The sequence below is a fragment of the Misgurnus anguillicaudatus genome, chromosome 23, assembly GCF_027580225.2.
Source record: "Misgurnus anguillicaudatus chromosome 23, ASM2758022v2, whole genome shotgun sequence".
In the NCBI taxonomy this organism is placed as follows: domain Eukaryota; kingdom Metazoa; phylum Chordata; class Actinopteri; order Cypriniformes; family Cobitidae; genus Misgurnus; species Misgurnus anguillicaudatus.
In genome coordinates, this window is record NC_073359.2 from 16,652,531 (window position 1) to 16,674,881 (window position 22,351).

At 44.9% G+C, this 22,351-nt stretch overlaps 1 protein-coding gene across 2 annotated transcripts; it reads right to left on the reverse strand.

The window, feature by feature from the left end:
- Positions 1 to 3,399: 3,399 nt before the first annotated feature.
- On the reverse strand, positions 3,400 to 21,880 carry LOC129453542 (guanine nucleotide-binding protein G(q) subunit alpha-like). Of its 2 annotated transcripts, none has more exons than XM_073861313.1 (8): positions 21,796 to 21,880; positions 16,694 to 17,881; positions 10,479 to 10,663; positions 9,669 to 9,823; positions 6,840 to 6,968; positions 6,574 to 6,703; positions 6,254 to 6,407; positions 3,400 to 4,302 (listed from the first exon to the last, which is right to left on the reverse strand). In XM_073861313.1, exons 2-8 carry the CDS (start codon positions 16,842 to 16,844, stop codon positions 4,100 to 4,102), a joined length of 1,107 nt encoding a protein of 368 aa, XP_073717414.1. In that variant the 5' UTR covers positions 16,845 to 17,881; positions 21,796 to 21,880; the 3' UTR covers positions 3,400 to 4,099. The 2 variants fall into 2 exon arrangements, with proteins under 2 accessions (XP_073717414.1, XP_055073804.2); XM_055217829.2 differs by lacking the exon at positions 21,796 to 21,880 and adding an exon at positions 21,504 to 21,782.
- Between the last annotated feature and the right edge of the window lie 471 nt (positions 21,881 to 22,351).

A 22,351-nucleotide genomic window follows, 5' to 3' on the forward strand; every position in this document is an offset into this window, starting at 1 on the left:
ATCAAAACATACCTTTGTTTAAAAATTGTGTGAAAGTCATAAGTCCATCCGGTCTCATGTTTGTAAATTATCTTTACCAAGCGTTCCCAGTATGACATCAACTTGCATTTGTAGTCAACAAAAGTAATAAATCTGAGAAATGTTTATGTTTACATCAGCTTTCATGGCAGAGACAGCCATCTTGGACCAGGCAGAGAGTTCAATGTCCGCCATTTTAGACAGGGCAGAGAGTTCGATGTCAGCCATCTTGGACAGGGCAAAGAGTTCAGAATCGACAATTTTTGGCCAGGCAGAAAGTTTATCAGAGTCATTTATAGCCATTTTAGCAAGGGATAACCAACACTTGATATTTGTCATCCCCCCCTACTGTGATTGGACGGCCATCTGAGAATTGACATTGACAAGCTTTTCAACCAAAGTTGAATATTTTTCAACTCTCAGCTCTCAGCGCTGAGCTCGGAAAAACCACAGAGTGCCGACTTTCACCGCAAAAAAACAACAACAGCTGCTGGCTTTTAGAAAAATGCTGCGCTTTCATTGGAAACAATTGAAAACATCCGCTGGTGTAAAAGCTTTGGTGTGCACAGCCCCTAAATATAAATTGCGCAGTCATGTACTTAACATATCCGTAGTCATTTCTGCATTCTTACAATACAGGTTTCTTTCCTATATTAATAAAGCCTGATTTCACAAGAATTGGTACATATTTTACGAGTTGGCTAATTCGTATGAATTCGCACAAAGTGAGTCATACAAAAACATACGGTAGAATTATCATAAAAAATAACGAAACCCCACCCCTAACCCGAACATCACAGGGGCAAAAGCAAATCGTACAAAAATGTATGAGCGTGGGAATTAGCCATCTCATAAAATATGTACAATTTTGCCATGAAAAAAGCATTGTCAATTTCTAACTTTTCTTTGTACACTAAGGGCCAGATTTACTAAACAGGGCAAAATTAGCGTGAGAGCGCAATTTCAAAAAGTGCAGACGGGAGTGGAAATTTCTGGGAAATCTCATTTCCATAACGACCGACGCAATCTACCAAGAGCAGTGCAAATTAGTGTGGGGTTTAAGGCATGCTTTTCAAGGTGTAAAACATGCAAACAAATACCAGTGGACTGACGAGCGCAAACCTTTGTAAATTGCGTTGCATAATATATTTGAAATTTCCTTCTATAAATTTTGCGCCTGAATGAGTGCATATAAAATAAGGTCAAATGCAAAAACAACTGTCCATGTCTTCTCACTGCTAATTTTTTACTGTGTGTCTTTAACTTTTTAGTTTTTGACGACAAGAGACGTTTGCGCTGGCACATGTTGTTAGTAAATCTGTTCCTGTCTGTGATTTGATGCCAGTTCTTTCATGTTTAATATGCTAATACCCCTGTACCATATGTGGCCAGCCACAGTTTAAATGTTTTATACTATATTCTGGCCATCTAAACAGTTTTAAGCCATTGAACCACTTACAACATTAAATCAATTTAAACAGTTAACATAAACAAATCATTGTTATTTTTTTCAGCAAGACAAAAGTGTACATTTTTATGCTTTAATAGACACGACTCTCAAAGATTCATAGATATTTTAGCAATGCAGGCTGAAAGTGTCATGATCCACTGTCTTAGGGCTCAGTCACACCAAAAGCGCTTTAAACGCTTGCAAACGCAAGGCGCGACGCACTGCCTTTTTTAAAAAAGAGCAGTGCAGCGCGGCTTTTCATATTGCTAAGCAACCACCGAGTCAGCTGTCTTGTCAATCAAATATTGAAGCGTGAGCGCTCTTTTGCTGTTAACTGTCATATTAGCAGAAACTTTAAAAAGAGCCCAGCTAACAGAAAAAAGTTCCAAGAACGTTCCCCGAAAGTTCTCCACGTTCCCAAAAACGCTCCGCCAACGCCAAAAGTGTCCAGTTTTCTTGACGTTCTAAGAACGTTTTTGTGTTGTCTCAACGTTAGAGTAATGTTACATTTTACCATTTTTAAACGTTATGACAATGTCATGTTCCAATGCCCACACAATGTTCAAAACAACAACTGTTTATTATATTGACTTGTTTAATTGTTATGTAAATGATAGAGAAACATTGCATTTTATTATATTTATTTTTATATTTATATTATTTTATTATATTTATTATATATTATATATTCATTATATACTATATATCTATTACACATAAGTTTAGATGTTGATGTTTTGTTTCATTTTAAGTCACCATTATTGTGATTAGTGTTCGTTTTAGTTGGGCTCTTGAGCCTTGTCTTTTGCTTGCTAGTTTTTTCCCTGGTTGTGTTAACTCCCCGTCAATACACCACATTTGTTATGAACATGCCAAGTTAGTAGTGCAATTCTGTGGTGTGGTGGCCGGCACACAATGTTAAAAATCATTCCCAATCAATCCACCAATCAAAAGTGTATTCTCTGCCAACAATGCAAATGAGATCCAGCTCCCCCACAGCAGCCCGTCACCAAGGAGCCCCAGAAACCCTGGACAAAAAACATCCGCTATCCAATTGGGATGCACAAACACCAAGAACCAGACCACGAATCTCAACCATGGTGACAATTAAATGAAAAACTTCATGCTGCAATGCATGCTGGGTATTAACAAATTACAAATCTCATTCAGGACTCCCAGCATGCACTGCAGCATGGATAAATAAGGATTTTTTTCCAATTTTCTTTGTCACCATGGTTGAGATTCATAGTCTGATCCCTGATGCCCGTGCATCCCAACCATACAGCGGACACTCCCTGTCCAAAGCCCCCCAAACTCCTCAATGACAAACTGCTGTGAAAGTGCTGGATCTCATTTACATTATTGACAGAAAATAAACTTTTGATTAGTAAATTAATTAGGGATGATTTTTTCCATTATGTTCCAACCACCATACCACAGAATTACACTACTAACTTAACATGTTCATAACAAATGTGGTGTATTAACAAAAAGTCAACACAACCAAGGAAAAAACCAGCAAGCAAAAGACAAGGCCCAAGAGCCCAACCAAAACGAACACCAATCACAACAATGGCGACCCAAAATGAAACAAAACATCAACATCCAAACCCATACATAATAGATATATAATATATAATAAATATATACTATATAATATATATAATAAAATAATATAAATATAAAAAATAAATATAATAAAATGCAATGTTTCTCTATCATTTACATAACAATTAAACAAGTCAATATAATAAACAGTTGTTGTTCCAAACACCGTGCGAACACCAAAACATGACACCGTCACAACGCCCAAAAATGGCAAAATGCAACATCACTCCAACGTTGAGACAACACAAAAACGCTCCCAGAACGTCAAGAAAACCGGACACTTTTAACGTTGGCAGAACGTTTTTGGGAACGTAAAGAACTTTCAGGGAACGTTCTTAGAACTTTTCTCTGTTAGCTGGGAGGGCGCTTGCTCTGACCTTGTTTGAGGATAAGAGGAGCACAAACACGCAGGAGAGAGTGAGCGAGTGGAGTCCGGTTCTTCAAAGCAACTGTAAACTTCCCTCGCCACAACGTAAGGCCCGCCTCTCCCCTCATTCGATTGGACAATGGAAGACGCGAATGACGTCAGGCGCTCCTCCGCTCTCAGCGCTCCTTCAAAAACGCGTGCGCGGCAGGCAGCAGAAAACCGCAAGGCGCTCGGCGCGCATAAACAGCGCGCAAACGCGCCCTGCCCATAGAATATCATTCAAAAAAGGCGCCTGCAACTGCCATAAATGCTTTTGGTGTGACTGAGCCCTTATGCTTTTATTTTCAAAGTATAGTTCAGTATTGTCATGTTTTCCTCATATTTCCCTGCTGTTCGGTTTCCTGTTTTTTACCATGGATATCAACAACATTGTTGTTTTATCACATCAATCAATTTTTTGTTGAAAATGCTTCAACAACAGATCCAACGGCGAAACAAACTTGGAACTGCTGCTTCAGTGCTGCTCCTGCCACCCGTGCATTTGCAGTGTGAATGCACCAACTTGTTTACTATCACGCTCGGGCCAAAGCAAGACCTGCACTTGGTGGCCTTCATCCTAAAATGATCAGTGCTTCATTGGTGCTTTTTTAACCATTTTAGATTAATTCATGCTGGTTCAGAGCTGCAATAAGTAAAGCATCTTTCACATCATTAAAAATATTTCGGATGTTATTCGTGTCCGTTGCACAGGTGAAGTGATGATAGATGTCTTTACAGTCTTTGTTCTGGACATTGATGGCCTTCTGTAGATAAGTCTTCAAGATGAACTCCATGGCTTCTTTCGAGTCGCAACGTTTGCCTGAGGATAGAAATCATTTACAATATTTTATTAGGATAGTTTCCTTTCGACAAATTCTGGTCAATTCTGTCATTATTTACTCTCCCTCATATTTTCTGAAACTTATAGGATTAAGTTCCTCTTTAATTTTATTTGTTGATTCTAACCTATTTTGTTAGTTGTAGTAGTGTTATATTATCCTATTTCATGGCACTCTAAAAATGCTTGATTCTGACTGGACAGTCACAACATTCCAAGAGCCCTTTTACACAGACAATACAAAAAATGCGCCCTGGGATTTGTCTGGAATTGTTTGATTTTTGGTTATTTCACACTACCAATAATTTTCTGGAATCTGCACGTGCATTCACACACATGCAGTAAAGATCCCATAAAGACACGTGACGTGTTTAAATTCCTCTCGAGAAACCACGCGTGTGCATTTTTGTTTATGATAAGAACATAAATGAGCGCGTGATTTGCTGTTCTGTCATGCTTGTGAATGATCTCAGCTTTAGCGGATATAGTGATGAGCTCCCTGATCTTCAGTCCAGTTTGCAGACATTTCTTGTTGTGAACGTTAATGTGTATTTAAAACCCCAATTTTAAAGAGCTGAACCATAACTTCTTGTTGCGATGACAGGCCTATGACTATGGCATGCCCCTTACGGCATTGTATCTGTCTTTGTTCACACACACAACACTTTCCGTAAATGTTACGGCAATGTTACTTGGTCCCCTTTACAGGAGCGATCTCAGAACATTTACAGGACATGTTTGTGTTCACACTAGAGGTCTTCTCGGGTCCACAGAAATGTACCCCACACGAAATGACCCGAATCACTTTATACCCGAACCCAACGTGCATAAATTATTTAACATTTTTAAAGAAAGACCCGACCCGAGACAAACCCGAGAAATTAGATCTGAGTCCGACCCGAACTAGTGACAATTTTTTTTTAACCCGACTGGACCCGAATGTAAACGGCACTGACGTGTGTGCATTCTGCCGACCCACATGCAGCTGTCAGACAGAAAGAAACCCCGGTGGCCTCGCAACCAATTTGGCGAGCTGCTCCATTTGTTTTACTTTGTTATCTGATGACGACACCAAGGTAACCGCTAAAATGTACATTTAAAATGAACTGACATGTCTGTCTCAACGAAAATCCACCTATCGCCAGCCACACAATGTCGCAAGCGCTCTTGGCGAACAGATGAGAGGTTTGAAAAGGGCATTGACGCACCCACGTGAGAGAGTTCGGGTCTTCCCGGGTCCATTCAGCAAAAACACATTCATTTTAAATTACCCGAGACCCAATGCCACTATTATTGTACCCGACCTGTGAAGACCTCTAGTTCACACAGAAGCCTCTCTGCCAATTTTTTGCCAATCTCCGGATATTTTCTGGGATCCAAGTGGTTAAGATTTGTTATTCCGAGATAACAACCGCCTGAAACTAATAACACACGGTAACCCGGATGGTGCAAATTATTTTGACAGGTACAGATTAATATTAAAACTAATTAAATATAAATATTTATTTTAATAACATATCCGGCATTATATTTAGAAATAATTAAACCAAATAGTGTGTTTGTGACATGTCATTTGTAAAAATGAGCAAATAAAATATTTCAAACCAATATTTAATGCTTACCTTATTTATGAGGTAAATAGCCACGTAACAATAATGTTCAGCCAGCTAGCTGTTATCGCGAAATAACCTCTTCAGTGTAATACAAGACCTGATCATACTGTTGGGTCTTATTTCTGTGATAACAACCTGCTACCTAAAAATGAACATGAATTTAGGCTTGCTAATTGAGAAACTACCTATTCAGAAGCAAAACCTTTTTCTGGTCATTTCTCAAGACCTGCTCTGTCAAGCCTATATCCCAATCCTATAATATCGTATGTAGGAAACAGGATGCAAAATGTTTGCGCCACCTGAAACCCTTTTGTCCATACCTTGAAAATCAGGGAAATATGTTTGTAAGTCTGATATCTGGATCTTTTCCTCAAAGATGTCCTTCTTGTTCAGGAAAAGGATGATGGAGGCCTTGGCGAACCATGGCAAGTGGATGATATTGTAAAACAGCGACAAGCTCTCCTTTATGCGGTTCTGTAGACAGACAATATTTTCATTTAAAAAAATAACTTATTACCATATTTGATTTTTTTTCTGAACCAAAATAATGCAATAAAATACATTAACAACATTTTTTTTAAATATTGCCAAAAAAATAAAATATACAGATACTGTAGACTCAGGTTACGATAAGACTCACCTCTTTGTTATTCTCCTCCAGCACTTGGTCATACTCGCTGAGAGAAGCTAAAAATATAAGTGATGTCATATATTCAAAGCAATGGATCCATTTTCTCCTTTCTGACTTTTGACCCCCGACATCAACAATCCTTTGAAAAAACAGTAATAAGACAAACAGGATACATCAGATGCTAAAGTCAAATTGCAGATGACAGTTCCTGCTTCATGTGGCTGTAATATACATCAATAATTAAACAGCAGTTACTTGTGTGTTATTTACTGTACCTGATGGTGAGCTTCTCCAAATTAAAAGAATATTCATTGATGGATTTGGTGGGGAACCGGACTCTGAGCACATCCTGGTCTGTGGGGATGTAGTCTGCAGATGCGATACGGTCTAAATTTTTCATAAAGCTAAAAAACAGAAGCATACCTTAAGCACGTCAATTCATGTCACTTATATACACTCACCCAAAGGATTATTAGGAACACCTGTTCAATTTCTCATTAATGCAAATATCTAATCAACCAATCACATGGCAGTTGCTTCAGTGCATTTAGTCCTGGTCAAGACAATCTCCTGAACTCTAAACTGAATGTCAGAATGGGAAAGAAAGGTGATTTAAGCAATTTTGGTGCCAGACGGGCTGGTCTGAGTGTTTCATAATCTGCTCAGTTACTGGGATTTTCACGCACAACCATTTCTAGGGTTTATAAAGAATGGTGTGAAAAGGGAAAAACAACCATTATGCGGCCGTCCTGTGGGCGAAAATGCCTTGTTGATGGTAGAGGTCAGAGGAGAATGTGCCGACTGATTCAAGCTAATAGAAGAGCAACTTTGATTGAAATAACCACTCGTTACAACCGAAGTATGCAGCAAAGCAATTGTTGACCCACAACACGCACAACCTTGAGGCGGATGGGATACAACAACAGAAGACCACACCGGGTACCACTCATCTCCACTACAAATAGGAAAAAGAGGCTACAATTTGGCTGAGCTCACAAAAAATGGACAGTTAAAGAGTGGAAAATTTTGCCTGGTCTGATGAGTGTTGATTTCTTCTGAGACTTTACAATCGTAGAGTCAGAATTTGGCGTAAACAGTTGAGAACATGGACTCATCATGCCTTGTTACCACTGTGCAGGCTGTTGGTGGTGGTGTAAGGGTGTGGGGGATGTTTTTCGGCACACTTTAGGCCCCTAAGTGCCAGTTGGGAATCGTTTAAATCCCTCGGCCTACCTGAGCACTGACCATGTCCATCCCTTCATGACCACCATGTACCATCCTCTGATGACTACTTTCAGCAGGATAATGCACCATGTCACAAAGCTCAAATAATTTTAAACTGGTTTCTTGAACATTACAATGAGTTCACTGTACTAAAATGGCCCCCACAGTCCCCAGATCTCAACCCAATAGAGCATCTTGGGGATGTGGTGGAACGGGAGCTTCGTGCCCTGGATGTTCATCCCACAAATCTCCATCAACTGCAAAATGCTATCCTATCAATATGGGTCAACATTTCTAAAGAACCTTGTTGAATCAATGCCACATATTTAAGGCAGTTCTGAAGGCGAAAGGGGGTCAAACACAGTATTAGTATGGTGTTCCTAATAATCCTTGAGTGTAGATTGCTTATCCAATACCATGAGTGTCACGGTTAATCCGTGTCATGTCTTGTCTCTGTTCCGATTGTTATCACCTGGACATTCATTGATTAATTACCTGCCTCATCACACCTGTTTGTCATTTAGTCTGTGTGTGTATATATACCTCTGTCTTCTGTTTGCTCACTGCTGGATCATTGTCATTGCTACCCCGTCTGTTCCCTGTCTTGGATGTTCCTGTGTTCATGTTCCTGAGTTTCTGTATTCACCTTGTCAGCCCTCGTGTGTTTATTATTAAATGTTATTTATTTGGAACCTTGCGTTTGCGTCCTGTCTCTCCCACCGTGTCATGACAGAATGATCCAGCCAAAACTGGACGCAGCAGGTTCACGGAGGGCGGCTCCCCCAGGAGTTTCGTCGAGGGGGAGTAGTGACATCGGGGTTCATTCCCCATCAGCCCCGATGTCTCTTGGGGACCACCGTGAGCGATCGCTCGCTCCTGCGGGAGGAGGATCGGCCCAGGCGGTCCCCCAACGGTTAAGTCGTCGTCGACAGTCCCTCGGAGGACCACCATCCTGCTCGCAGGGGGATCCGGAACGGACCACGCCCGCTCATTTCCCCGGGGTGGCTACCGAGGGTCTCCGTTTCCGCGAGGGGATGGGAGATGATTTCCGGGGGCATCTGATCGTCGACGATTCCCAGGAGGGGGGTAATTCGTCTGCCTCGGTTCTCGGAGCGATCGCTCCGGTTCTCCTGGCGCAGTCCGGCCAACCGTCCTGTTGGTCTCATCCCGGCGGCTGCCGGCTTCGCCAGGGTCCCCAAGCCCTCCACCCCTCCCTTGGACTCTCGCTACCAGACTTTGTTTTTGTTGTGTTTTATGTGAGTGTCTGGTAGCCACTCGTAGAGGGGAGGGTAATGTCACGGTTAATCCGTGTCATGTCTTGTCTCTGTTCCGATTGTTATCACCTGGACATTCATTGATTAATTACCTGCCTCATCACACCTGTTTGTCATTTAGTCTGTGTGTGTATATATACCTCTGTCTTCTGTTTGCTCACTGCTGGATCATTGTCATTGCTACCCCGTTTGTTCCCTGTCTTGGATGTTCCTGTGTTCATGTTCCTGAGTTTCTGTATTCACCTTGTCAGCCCTCGTGTGTTTATTATTAAATGTTATTTATTTGGAACCTTGCGTTTGCGTCCTGTCTCTCCCACCGTGTCATGACAATGAGTTTATTTTTGTGGAGGTCTCTATTTCTGTGGATGTTTCTATCGGTCTGCCTATGGCTAGACTTTGATTAATGAGCATGACTGAACACATTACTAAAGCAACTTAACCAGGTACTGTGACAATAGCTCAGTATTGAAATCATACCTGCATGTACTGTAATTATAAGCTACAGCTAATAACCAATCAGCATCAATGACTAAACCTCTATATTTTATTATTCTCCATATTGACTGATTTACTGTACAATATCCTTTACATCTTAAGCATACTTACTATTCTGTTGAATCTAGTAGATTGTACTCTGTACGGCGACCATAACACAATTTGATACCCGTGTCATTCCAAAGTCGACGAACATCTTCAAAATATGTTTTTTTCAAAACTGTCATGCCATTTATTTCTACTTCGTGAAACTGTTGGCCGTACACCTTAAGATATGAAAAGGAACATTTGAGGTTAGTTTGTAAAATTCTGAAAGCAAATCTGCCACAGATATTCCCAATAGACCCCTTCAAGGTTTGTAAACATTGAATGATTATCGGGTGCGCGCGCAGCATGGGGTCAAACTGTTCATACCATCCAGGCTTTATAATTTAATCTAACAGGGCTGAAAAATGATGACTTACCTCAAATGAAGTGAGCACTACAAACACAAGCCTCTTTGATATTTGCATTGTCCCAGTCTGCACGTTAATTGCTTGCAGCCGCAGATGTTATAGTTTTTTGTTTTTGAGATTCTGCATGAATCGCGAAAACTTAACGGAAGACCTGGTGCGATTTTCACAGCCCACGACGTAAGTAAAGTAGGCATTTTTGACCATACCGAATAATACGCAGCTCAATCTGCTGTAATGACTTTTCTGACCCCGACACGCGCAGTGGAAACTGCCTGTGACGTGAACCGTGAAGGGGTCTATAAGATTAGTCCAAAAAGCAGGGTCATAAAAGAGAAGGGTCATAAGTGAACCAAGAACCTAAAAAATGTAAAGTTGGCCTAATATCATTTATAATAGTTTAATAAACAGCTAGCCTATGGTGTGACATCACCCCTGTCAGATTTCATTCATATCATTCCAACTTCACCTCATTTTGTGGGTTGGCATAGGGAATCTTCAGTGTGGTCATAGCCCCTGTCAATGCCTTCATAGCTGTAAAGATATTCTGGTGGACCAGTTTAGCATAAAATCGTCTTTCTTCCTCTGAAAAACCATTTCCGTGAATTATCTTCATTTGTTTAATAAAAGTCGTCTTCCCACTATCTCCAGTGCCTAAATGAAACCAAAAAGGTCAGTCAAGTTCCCTTTCAGTCGGTCACTACGACGTCACGTCGTGACCGACGAATTGGGAGCTCGCTTAGAGAGACCAATCTGCTTCGAATACTACTAAAACGCCAATGAACTTGGCATTGAGATATTTGCATAATGCTGGCGCCGCCCCGCCAGGTGCGTATATAAGGCGCACGTGCAAATAGGGAAATCAGCTTTTTTTCGCTTCGAAAGCCGGCTTTATCTGAATGAGAAGCTACTATCTGCTCTTCGGGGAACGGTTGCTGAAGTTGATTGACAAGCAGTACTAACACAGCGGACGCTCGCAGTATTCCACTGCTCTGCATATTTTTTGTTTTGAGTTTAGTGTGTGCGTTGCCTTTCCCTGTGCGCATCATCAGCTGAGCACCTAAAGAGTGATTTCCCTAAAAGAGTGATACGTGAGAGCTCTGTGTCTTTTTAAAGACAGCCACTCTCTCGTATATTCGGAGATCAGCGTCCTTTTCAGGATTGCTTTTCGTCCGTGCGATCTTGGATGTGAGAGGTATAAGGGTTCCAGTTACGGTCACGAGCGCTGTCTTCATGCTTGGGCATCAAGCACTCTGGGGCTGCGCTCGTGGAGAGTTTTTGTTCTCTCTGTGAGAGCATAACCCTCTTGGATTGCGGAGACGACTGACGTTTCTACGGGAATGCTGTCCGCGTCTTTGCAGTGCTGACACCGCCAGGGTGCGGCTGTCAAGCGCTCGCATGACGCTCTTCGCATCACTACGCTGAGGAGGACGGAGGATGCGTCCTCCACCTACCGGCCTTTCATCCTCAGCCGGTTGAGGTTCCGGTGGAGACGGCAGAGTCGTGTTCTACGATGTCTGCCGAATCCATTGGACCTCCTTCTGGTCCCGTTCACTTCTGCAGCATCAGAGGGGTGTCCAATTTTCCTCCGAAGTGGAGTCGTTCCGGAGATGGCGGGCGTGCCCGCTCGAGCGGCGGTAATGGTAGAGTTGGAGGGGTTAACCCCTCTCCGCCCGAACCGTACCGCCCACGTGATTGGTATTTCGGAGCTGCTCGGGCCTCTCGGTCCTCTGCTCCTGTGCCTTTCTTTCCGACGGCACGAAGAGCTGACGTGGTTTGCGGCCATCCGGCCGTTCGGCGTCAGCTTTCACCCCTCACCTCCCTCACCAATGGAGCTGCTAAGGGCAGGGACCCTCCAGTGGAGCGGGGGGTTGCGATGCAGCTGCGTTCCTGGAGGGACCACCCAACCCTTCCCTCCCGTGTTTGTAGATAGTCGTCCGGTTACGGGCGCTGTCCGTCAGGCATGCGGAGAGGCGGCTTCAGCCCTGCACGCAATAACGTTGCTACGGGTTCACCAAGGATTTACGAGGGAGGCCGCGACCTTCAGTCGTGCGATGTTCACGACAGTGGTTCAAGATCGCCACCTTTGGCTGTGTCTGGCTTACGGACGCAGGCGAGAACAACTTCTCGAATGCTCCTGTCTCACAGACCGGCCTCTTCGGCGAGGCCGTGGAGTCGTACAGCTCCGCTGCGCAGACTGAGGCGATCTCTGTGGTCATGCCCCGGCGAAGGAGAGCTGCCCTTGGTAAAAACCACCACGCCGGTTCCTCAGTCTGCCTCTCGCCGTCGGCGTCCTGCGGCGACCACCTCCGTTCCCCTCTTCGGACCCCATCTCGGCAGCGCGGGGGGAACCGGTCGTCAGCAGCTCGCCCCGCCCGCTTAGCCGCTTCCCGTGAGATCGGGAGTTTAAGTGGCCAGTAAGCGGGCGACCTGGATTGGCAGAGGATCACTCTTCAGGAGACGGTGATTCGCTCCTTCCCCCGATAGAGGGTCGGGTGGAAAATTCTTGGTTTGCATATGTTCCACCGGCTGTTTAGCCGGTGCCCACTAACCACACACAGAGTGCATTCCTCTTCCCTCTCCAGGTCTCCAGAGGATCGAGAGAGCCGTGAGCGGGCACACACCAGCTCACCCTACCTCTCCTCTATCGCCAGCGGGTGTTCTGAGGAGTCCGAGCCCTCCACTCAGGAGACCGGACCACCAGCAACCCCTTCGGTGTCTGCGTCCTCAGCTGAGGAGACCGGACGACCGTTTCCCTCAGCGGGCTCAGGTCAGTGTCACACACACACATACTGTGATGCTTATGCTGTCACGGCAGACGCACCGGCAGTCTCACCTGTCTCGCTTCGCTGCCCCACCGCGGGTACTTTGGTAGTGTCGTTAATTCTCCTCGTACGGTGCCTGGGTGCTTGGCTTCAGTTCCCAGCCCGTTTCGTTGGGTTTTACGCACGATCCGCCTCGGTTACGAAATACAATTACCGGCACAACCCCGAAATTCTCGGGCTTTCGTTTCACTATAGTGAAAGTATCCGATGCACATGTACTGCGTGCATAAGTCGATGTCCTGCTGGCGAAGGATTATCGAGCCGGTCCCTCTTACCGAGATGATGATATGATGATAGGGTTTTCCAGCCTTTATCTCATAGTACCCGAAATACGCGGTGGGTTACGATCGATTTGATTTACGCCCGGCTCTACGGAGGTGGTCTTTTTGGATGATAACGCCGAGGCTCGTATTTCAATATTCAGATCGGTTGCAGCTTTAGACCTGTAAGACGTGTACTTTTGTGTCCATCTCCCCTCGCCTTAGACCGTTTTTTCGCTCTGCGTCGTGGGGTGGGCATATTAATATTAAGTACACCATTCGAGCTGTCTCTCTCTCTCCGTGTCTCCATGAAAGTGTTAGTCACGGCATTAAAATATCAGAGAAAGAGCGTTGTTCGCATTCTGCTTTATTTACGTTGACTTATAATAGCCCGTTCTTGGCAGACGTGCGCGAACACAGAGAGTTAATGCTTCGGCATCTCGCTCGTTTAAGTCATCAGGTCGACTGGGAAAGAGCAACTTTGCCCCGTGCAGAGGATCCTTTTTCTCAGTATGGAATTAGACTCGATCAACTAATTGGCGTGTTTACAAGAGCGCGCAACTAGTCAGTTCTGACTTGCCTCGGTTTAATTCGAGGGAAGTACGCGGTCCCTCTGATACAATTTCAGAAGCTCCTGGACATATGACAGCATGCTGCAGCCGTGACACTGTTTGAGCTGCGTCATATGAGACCGCTTCAGCGTTGGCTTTACGATCGAGTCTCGAGGAGAGCGTGGCGCACCGGCATACATTGTGTAAACACTACACCTGCGTGTCATTTAAATTTCCCCGTAGTAGACCCAGCATTTCTGATAGCAAGATATGCCTCTGAGGGGTCTCCTGGCATTCTGTAGCATGCGATGCCCTAAGCACGGGATGTTCAGCCACGTATGACGGGCCTGCAGTCTGGGGTGTGCATAGCACCCCAACTGCCGCGAGCGGTGCGCTGTATATCTGGGACTTGTACGCTCCGCTATGGAGATGCGAGGGAAGGATGTATTTGTCGACACCGATAACTTTGCGACTGTTGCGTTATTTACCGTTAAGGCGGTTTTGCGCTCTCGTCACCTGTCGCATCTTGCTCGTCATCTCCTCTTTTGGAGTCAGAAGCATCTGAGGTCCCTTCGTGCCATTTACATCCCGGGATCGCTCAATACAGCGGTACGCGCTTCCGAGCTGCGCCCCCGGCGAATGGCGACTCCACCCCCAGACGGTCCAGCTAATTTGGAAGAAGTTCGGTGGTGCGTAGATAGATTTGTTTGCGTCGCCGGACGATACCCACTGTCGCCTATTTTATTCACTAACCGAGGGCAGCCTCGGCGTGGATGCGTTGGCACACAGCTGACCGCGGGGGGTGCGTAAATACGCATTCCTTCCAGTGAGCTTTATTGCGCAGACACTGTGCAAAGTCAGGCAGGACGAGGAGAGCCTTTTATTAATCGTCCGTACTGGACGACCAAGAATTGGTTTTCATAGTTAATGCTCCTCGCGACAGCCCTCCCTGGCGGATTCCCCTGAGGAAGGACTTTCTTTCTTAGGAAGGGGCACATTTGGCACTTGCGCCCCGACCTGTGGATATCCATGTACGGTCGTTGAGCGCGCGCAAGGTTTAGGTGATTTATCGCAAGCGGTATCTAACACCATCGACGCGGTTCGAGCACCGTCCACAGGACGGGCTTACGCGCTTAATGAAACCTTTTCGTCACCCGGTGCTCTTCGCAACGCGAGGACCCAGAGAATGCCCTTTAACATTATGCTTTATATCTTTAACATGGGTTAGATGGTAGGCTGTCCCTCCGCCATTAAAATTGATATCGCCGCTATTTCTGCTCATCACTCACTTATCTACGGCAGATCAGTTGGCCAGCATGATTTAATTATTACATTTTAAAGAGGCGCTCGCAGGCTAAACCCCTCGCGCCCTCCCTCTTTTTTCCTGAGACCTGTCCATGGTGCTGAAGCCTTCAGGTCTCCGATTTAGCCTTTGCAGTGTGCGAGTCTAAGTTTTTATCAATGAAAACTCTGACCCTGCTAGCATTGGCCTCCATGAAGAGAGTAGGAGATTTACATGCATTCTCTGTTGACGATTCGTGCCTTTAGTTTGGTCCTGCTGTCTCACTGAAGACCCAGACCAGGCTACGTGCCCAAAGTTCCCACCACTCCCTTCAGAGATAAGGTGGTGAGCTTGCAAGCGTTGCCTTTGGAGCAGGCAAACCCAACCGAGGCTTTGTTGTGCCCCGTACGCGCACTGCGATTCTACGTGGTCCGCACGCAAAGCTTCAGGACCTCAGACCAGCTCTTTGTTTGTTATGGTGGCCAGCAGAAAGGGAAAGCTGTCACTAAGCAGAGGATGTCTCATTGGATAGTTGATACTATCGCCCTGGTTTATAATTTGCAGGGCATTCCTTGCCCCTTAATTTGAGAGCGCACTCCACTCGGAGTGTTGCCTCATCTTGGGCATTAGCTCGTGGTTCCTCGCTAACAGACATCTGTAGAGCTGCTGGTTGGGCGACACCTAATACGTTCATTAGATTCTACAATGTTCGTATCGAGCCTGTATCCTCTCGTGTTCTGTCCTCACCAGGGAGGACACGGAGAGCAGACTCGCAAGTCGGCTTGCAGCCTCCGACTGAGGCTCCAAAATTGAGTTCAGTATGGAAGGCTAACAGAGCAAAAATGCGTAATGGTTTGATTTGCTCTCTCCACTGCCTTGACAGCCTTTGTTGCGGAGCATTGGCTGTCAGCCTTTCACTAGTTGTATTCTTACGAACCTACGTGTTTGGCCAGGGCCCCACATTGTGTCCCAACGGGTTCCTTTGTGAGTATTATTCCGTGGGGTTAATCCTACCAGCCCACGTTTCCCTTAGCAGAGCACTGCTTTGCTTACACAGCCACGGCTGTCATTTATACCTCAACTACGGTTGACTTTCGTCCACCATTAGCCCTTAACGGGGCGGTGGCTTCCGCAGCGTCCCTATACCGCTCAGATAGGGCGCTTCCCAGTCGCTGGCACTACTGTGGGTTAAAGGAACATCTAGTGCCCGGCCTTCTGCCTTAAAACCTAATTCTCCTATCCTTAAGTGGAACCGGAGGGCTTTATGCAGACACTGGAAGAGGTCAGCCCCTAGTGGCGTTTTAGTAGGGTTTCCCAATTCGTCGGTCACGACGTGACGTCGTAGTGACCGACTGAAAGGGAACGTCTCGGTTACGGATGTAACCCTCGTTCCCTGAAGGAGGGAACGGAGACGTCACGTCCCGTCGCCACAGGTGCTGCCACCTGCTGTTTAGGCCGGTCACCTTCCGGCTTTCTCAGCGAACAGAAGCTGATTTCCCTATTTGCACGTGCGCCTTATATGCGCACCTGGCGGGGCGGCGCCAGCATTATGCAAATATCTCAATGCCAAGTTCATTGGCGTTTTAGTAGTATTCGAAGCAGATTGGTCTCTCTAAGCGAGCTCCCAATTCGTCGGTCACGACGTGACGTCTCCGTTCCCTCCTTCAGGGAACGAGGGTTACATCCGTAACCGAGACGATCTCCTCTGCACTTTGTTCTTATAGATAAAATGTAAATAGTAGAAGTTTCTGGTTAAATAATCTCACCTAATAAAAGCACTTTGATCTCTCTGCGTTCTCGATTCTTCTGCTCTTGCAGGATGCGATTAATTTCATTGTCTTTAGCGATGGCGTTCCTCTTCTCTTCAGATACGCTATAGGTACAGCAATTGTAGCACCATCTCCACATCTCCCCCATACTTAGTGTATTTTTCCAAAGACTATACGTACAGCCATCCGGTTGTTTTTTTTACAAAATAAGTCCCGACAGTGTATCATATTAGTAAGAAGTGCCAAACCATCCGCGAGGACATTTTTAAGAGAATTCTACGATTTGTGCGAGTAGATTACACACAAAGTCAATGCAAAGATGCGAATAGACGTGAACTAGGGCAATGCGAATGACGTGAATTGGCGCCGCGATTGCTGCAAAAATACGCTAATCGCCTCAACTATGTCTTCGCACAAGTTGAAAATATTCAACTCGAGCAAAAAATTTGCATGACAAGATGATATGCTGCAATTAATCTAGAGCAAGGAATGCGATGCTTCGTGTTTGGTGTGTACACAGCATTAGACGAATTTAAACAAGTTTAAAGTTTAAACAAGACAAACAGACATTAAGTTTGCTCATTTGTAAATAACATCTTACATGATTAATTATACATGTTCATATAAAATGTATTTTTAAACTGCATCAATCACGATCAAGATAACTCAAAGTACTCGGATGAAGCTGTATCGTAACTGTAAAAAAATGGACGATGCGACATCGCCTCTTTCCATTGAAATGAATTAAAGCCAAAAATGTTTGGCCATGGGCGCTGCCATGTTACCTAAAAACAACAGTTTGGAGCCAGGGCATGCGCAGAAGGAATCGTCTATGAAGCCAGAGGCAGAGCCGCAGTATCAAGCTTGCGCGCCCTATTCAATCATAACGACACGCCATCAAATTACTAGCTAAAATTAAACAAAAATGAACAATTGAACATATTTTTGCATTATAACAACTACCTAGAGGACCAAAACCATCTTTCGAAAATTTTTATTGAAAGTGTAAATATTTTTTTATTTAAAGCCGAGTCCCATTCGTTTGCATAGAGAGGGTGGGGTTTATGACTTGTACTGCATCCAGCCACCAGGGGGCGATCAAAGAGCCAGCGGCTTCACTTTTCAAGATGTATGAGGCACACCTGAGCTGTATTAGTTTCCGGCAGGTTTCAGGTGGTTTGTTTCCTGTAAATAAACATTGGAATGTCACATATCAGAATCAAGAATTCCAGTGTGTCTTGTAATAAATTATAAGTTTGTTTGAAAAAAAGTTTTGATATCAGTTTTGAGGTCTTTGTGAAACCCAAATATATTTTAGTGTTTGACGACACCCCCGTGTAAAAAGATGAAACCCAGCATGCAAGTGCAAGAAACCGTTTATCAACATTGATACGGTGGTCGCTTTCGAAACACAGCTTCATGAGGTTTCGAAACATTTACGACCCTTTTGTTTCGAATTATGGTTCGGAGCGTGTTTCCAACTGGCCAAGTCACGTGATTTTAGCAAACAAGGCTTCTTTATGTCATAAATGGCCCTGTCCCAAATGGCGCACTTCATGTGGACTTTCCGTCTCGTGGCCTAAATTACGCGTGCTCGCTTAGTCTACAAGTCCGTAGGGTGTCCCATCTGTAATTTTTACGCTCCAAAGTGTGCTCATCAGCGCCCCCTTTGCACCCTTGATGCTGTCTTCGGCAAAGCACGCACTGCAGCAGCTTTGTGCACTTTACCAACCCAGAAGTCCTTGCTAAAGAGGAATCAGACCAATCAAACGACGGAAGGGAGGAGTTCACACTGATGGGCAACTTCTCTTCCTATTTCCGGCGTGACTCTCGAGTCTGTCCCAAAATACGACTCTGGTGCCTGCTCTTGGACTCGCGTCAAGGGTCCCTAAGGTCTGTGTCACGGCCGGGGCGGACCTAAGATAGCTAAAGGGTCACGCCCCTCTCTAGTTCCCAAGACCACCCCAATGACCAGACAGACACATAAATTACCATAATACTGAATTTTTATTAAATAATTAAAACATAAGGGGAAAGGGGAAGGGCAGTCTAAAACAATCTTCTTCTTCTCGCCTCCAGGGCATATGTCGGGGCAGAGGTAGGAGGTTCTCACTACCGACACGGTTTAATCCTCTTCGAGGCGTTACTGCAAACACAGGTAAGTGATACACTGCACAGGTGGGTTACTCACAACGCTGGGGCCTTTGGCTCACTCCAAAGCATTCGTGGAGACAGAGGTAAAGGGTTTCTCACTACTGACACTGCTTGGTCCTCTTCGAGGCGTTACTGCAAACACAGGTAAGTGATATACTGCACAGGTAGGTTACTCACAACACTGGGGCCTTTGGTTCCCTCCAAGCATTCGTGGAGACAGAGGTAATGGGTTCTCACTACTGACACTGTTTGGTCCTCTTCGAGGCGTTACTGCAAACACAGGTAAGTGATATACTGCACAGGTAGGTTACTCACAACACTGGGGCCTTTGGTCCCCTCCAAGCATTCGTGGAGACAGAGGTAATGGGTTCTCACTACTGACACTGTTTGGTCCTCTTCGAGGCGTTACTGCAAACACAGGTAAGTGATACACTGCACAGGTAGGTTACTCACAACGCTGGGGCCTTTGGTTCCCTCCAAGCATTCGTGGAGACAGAGGTAATAGGTTCTCACTACTGACACTGTTTGGTCCTCTTCGAGGCGTTACTGCAACCACAGGTAAGTGATACACTGCACAGGTAGGTTACTCACAACGCTGGGGCCTTTGGTTCCCTCCAAGCATTCGTGGAGACAGAGGTAATGGGTTCTCACTACTGACACTGTTTGGTCCTCTTCGAGGCGTTACTGCAAACACAGGTAAGTGATACACTGCACAGGTAGGTTTCTCTCCTCTGGCTCGGGCCTCAACGTGCTATTTCTTCGCACAATCTGCACGGGGCCCGGGCGGCTTTGGTTACTGTCAATACAGCACACACACAGCAAGCTTAGTGAAACACACGGTAAAAGTCACACTCACCACAGCACTCTGCACACGCACTCCACGTGAAGTTAAGGCTTGGCCGCCTAGGTCTTGGCTGCTCGAGAGGCGGGTTGGGCGTTGTACACGCCAGAGAAAGAGAAAAGATTTCACAGGTAAATATGTTCAACAACGCCCCTCTATGTCTCCTGGTTACCTCTTCGGCTCACCTACACATTCAGTCTCCGCAGGGCCGGTAACCTTCAACACCTCCACAAAGACACCAGTAACTCCTCTTCTAAATAGCACCAAGTGTTTGTTTTGATTGTTTACTCACGCTTGGTTGTCCAAACGATTCCCCAATCATACATCCAACAGCGTCGTGTTTTCTTCTCCACATCCAAATCACACAATACCTTCCTTACTTCAACGTCTCCAACCTCTCGTCTTCCCTAAGGGATAAATGTGAGTCAACCCAGCCGATCTCCACCGTAGCAACGAGCACAAGCAACGTATTCACAAAGTGCCACCAACAACACGCTCCGGTGTAGTGCTCCTTTAATTTCCACCGCTCCGTCCTTCTCGCTTTTCTGGGCTGCCGCACTCTTTCCTCGCGCTATAAGCGCTTCCGTGGATCAACGGCGCCCTCCGGCTCCTCTAAGGACGGAGCGTGTGAACAGGTCTGCCCTAGGCAGTAAAAGGAGCTCGTGCCCCAAAACAACCCTTCATTGTGCTTCTTTGGACCTTTTAATATGTCTTGTCTCTACTCCTCCTCCAATCACGGGTTTTCACGTTGATGCCCCACACCTGTTGCTCATTCCCTCATGATCTGCGTTGTCAGGAAGACCAGGAAGAAAAATAGTGTTTGTAAAAAGAGGTCTGGCAGGAAACCATCTTCAGGCGGAACCAATCTCCTCTGCTTTTGGTTCCGCCCCATCATAGTCACCCTGTGACATCTGCACTACATGATGTCATCAAAGTGTGGACTCTGAGGAGGTCCACAAGTCCGGAGTGTGCCATTTGGGCCAAGGGCACATTTCGAAACGTTTTGAGACTCCAATGATTCATCACTAGGGGGAGTTGCTCACAAATGACCAGTGTCAAATATGGTTATGGTCTAATCGGGTCAGTTTTATTATGCAAGTTTAATAAATCCTTCAGACCGATAACACTACCATTTTGCCTACTTTTTGTTTATAGACAGATTTAATGACAAACATGTGCATAATTAAAAGGGCACCCTACTGAAAAATCCAGCCAAGACCAGCATGAGCTGGTAGCTGGCCCTAGCTGGTTTAAAGTGGCACTAGCTGATTTAAGCTGGTCCTCCCAGCCTGGCAAAGCTGATCATGCTGGTGGGCCAGCTGGTCTTACAGCCTAACCAGCTAAGTCCAGCTAGACCAGCTTAAAAAGTGACCAAAACAGAGCTAGACCAGCTTGCTACACCAGCAAAACCAGCCCGCTACACCAGCAAAACCAGCTAAAACCAAGCTGGGAGACCAGCTAAAACCAGCTCACCAGCTTATTCTGGTTTTAGATGGATTTTTCAGTAGGGAGTAATTTTTAATGATTTGTTTGCCCTAAATAAAACTAAAAATACAGAGTACACTTTTAATTATGGCTTAAATAATTTATTTTTTTAAACATATTTTTTAGAAAAGTATTGTTATTATTTTGTAAAAAGTGCAAAATGTTTGAAGAGATCTTGTTGCTTTTACACGACTTTGACCAGTAGTTGTTGCCAGCATGTGTGGTTCAAATGATTCGAAGCTTCTAAAAGCTTCGTTTGTCCCATCAAATCGCAATAAACGTTTCATTAAATTGGAGAATACAGCACGAGCACGTTGAATCACTTACCTTTATTCGTCGTACGTAGAGTCTATGCGTATTTACGAAACGCGAGGCTTTGTTTTGGCTGAGGCTGAATTTACTGTAGATAAAAGGACGTCTCTGCCGAGTGCAAGCGCAATCAGATCTATAAAACCTAATAACCCTCCTCCTACCTATACTATACAGCAGTTAGATAGGTAAATAAGTATAAACTCTTGTATGAACACAAGAAAAGTAATGTAAAAACCTGCAATTAAAGTAAAATAAATGCTTAAAATCAGATAAGAAATCAGAAGTGGTGTTTACTTATTGAACTTACTTGACACTCCTTGTAGATGTCAATCTTTTGTCTTGGCAGGCACAGCAGGTTAAGCAAGACTTTCATGAGCACGTTTGAATTTTTTGAGAGAGAGAGAGAGAGAGAGAGAGAGAGAGAGAGAGAGAGAGAGAGAGAGAATAAACCTGCTGTCCTACATTAAGTTTTCTCTCTCAGTGCTTTGTTGTTTTAAGGTGTTACCAAAAGGTGCCTCCATAGAGTTAAATCATAATATTTTAGGTTATTATTTCATTAAAATAACTCAATTAATAAGATTTATCACTACAAATTTAGGTAGAGAAGAAATACCAGGAGATAACTGTTTCTGTGGTTCTCACTTCATGAACTCATATTCATTCATTCAGTGAGACATCAGCGCCACCCACAGGCCAACTTACAGCTCTGTCTGGTTTGAAGCGCATCCATGATCCACAAATTTTCATTTCTAGCAATCCAAAGTGATGGGTAGCTGTTGGGCACCAGCAGATGTTTGAAGGACGATTTTAACTATGTGAAGTCATCCATGGCAAGTATCAAAAACAAAATTTCCTGTAAATGG

Bases quoted from the DNA above. Each gene is read 5' to 3' on its own strand.
- LOC129453542 (XM_073861313.1), bottom strand. From the start codon at position 16,844: ATGGGGGAGATGTGGAGATGGTGCTACAATTGCTGTACCTATAGCGTA. The intron at 6,408-6,573 runs GTGAGTCTTATC...GTCTGTCTACAG, and splicing joins TGGAGGAGAATAACAAAGAG to AACCGCATAAAGGAGAGCTT. The intron at 4,303-6,253 runs GTATGGACAAAA...TTCTATCCTCAG, and splicing joins ATATTTCCCTGATTTTCAAG to GCAAACGTTGCGACTCGAAA.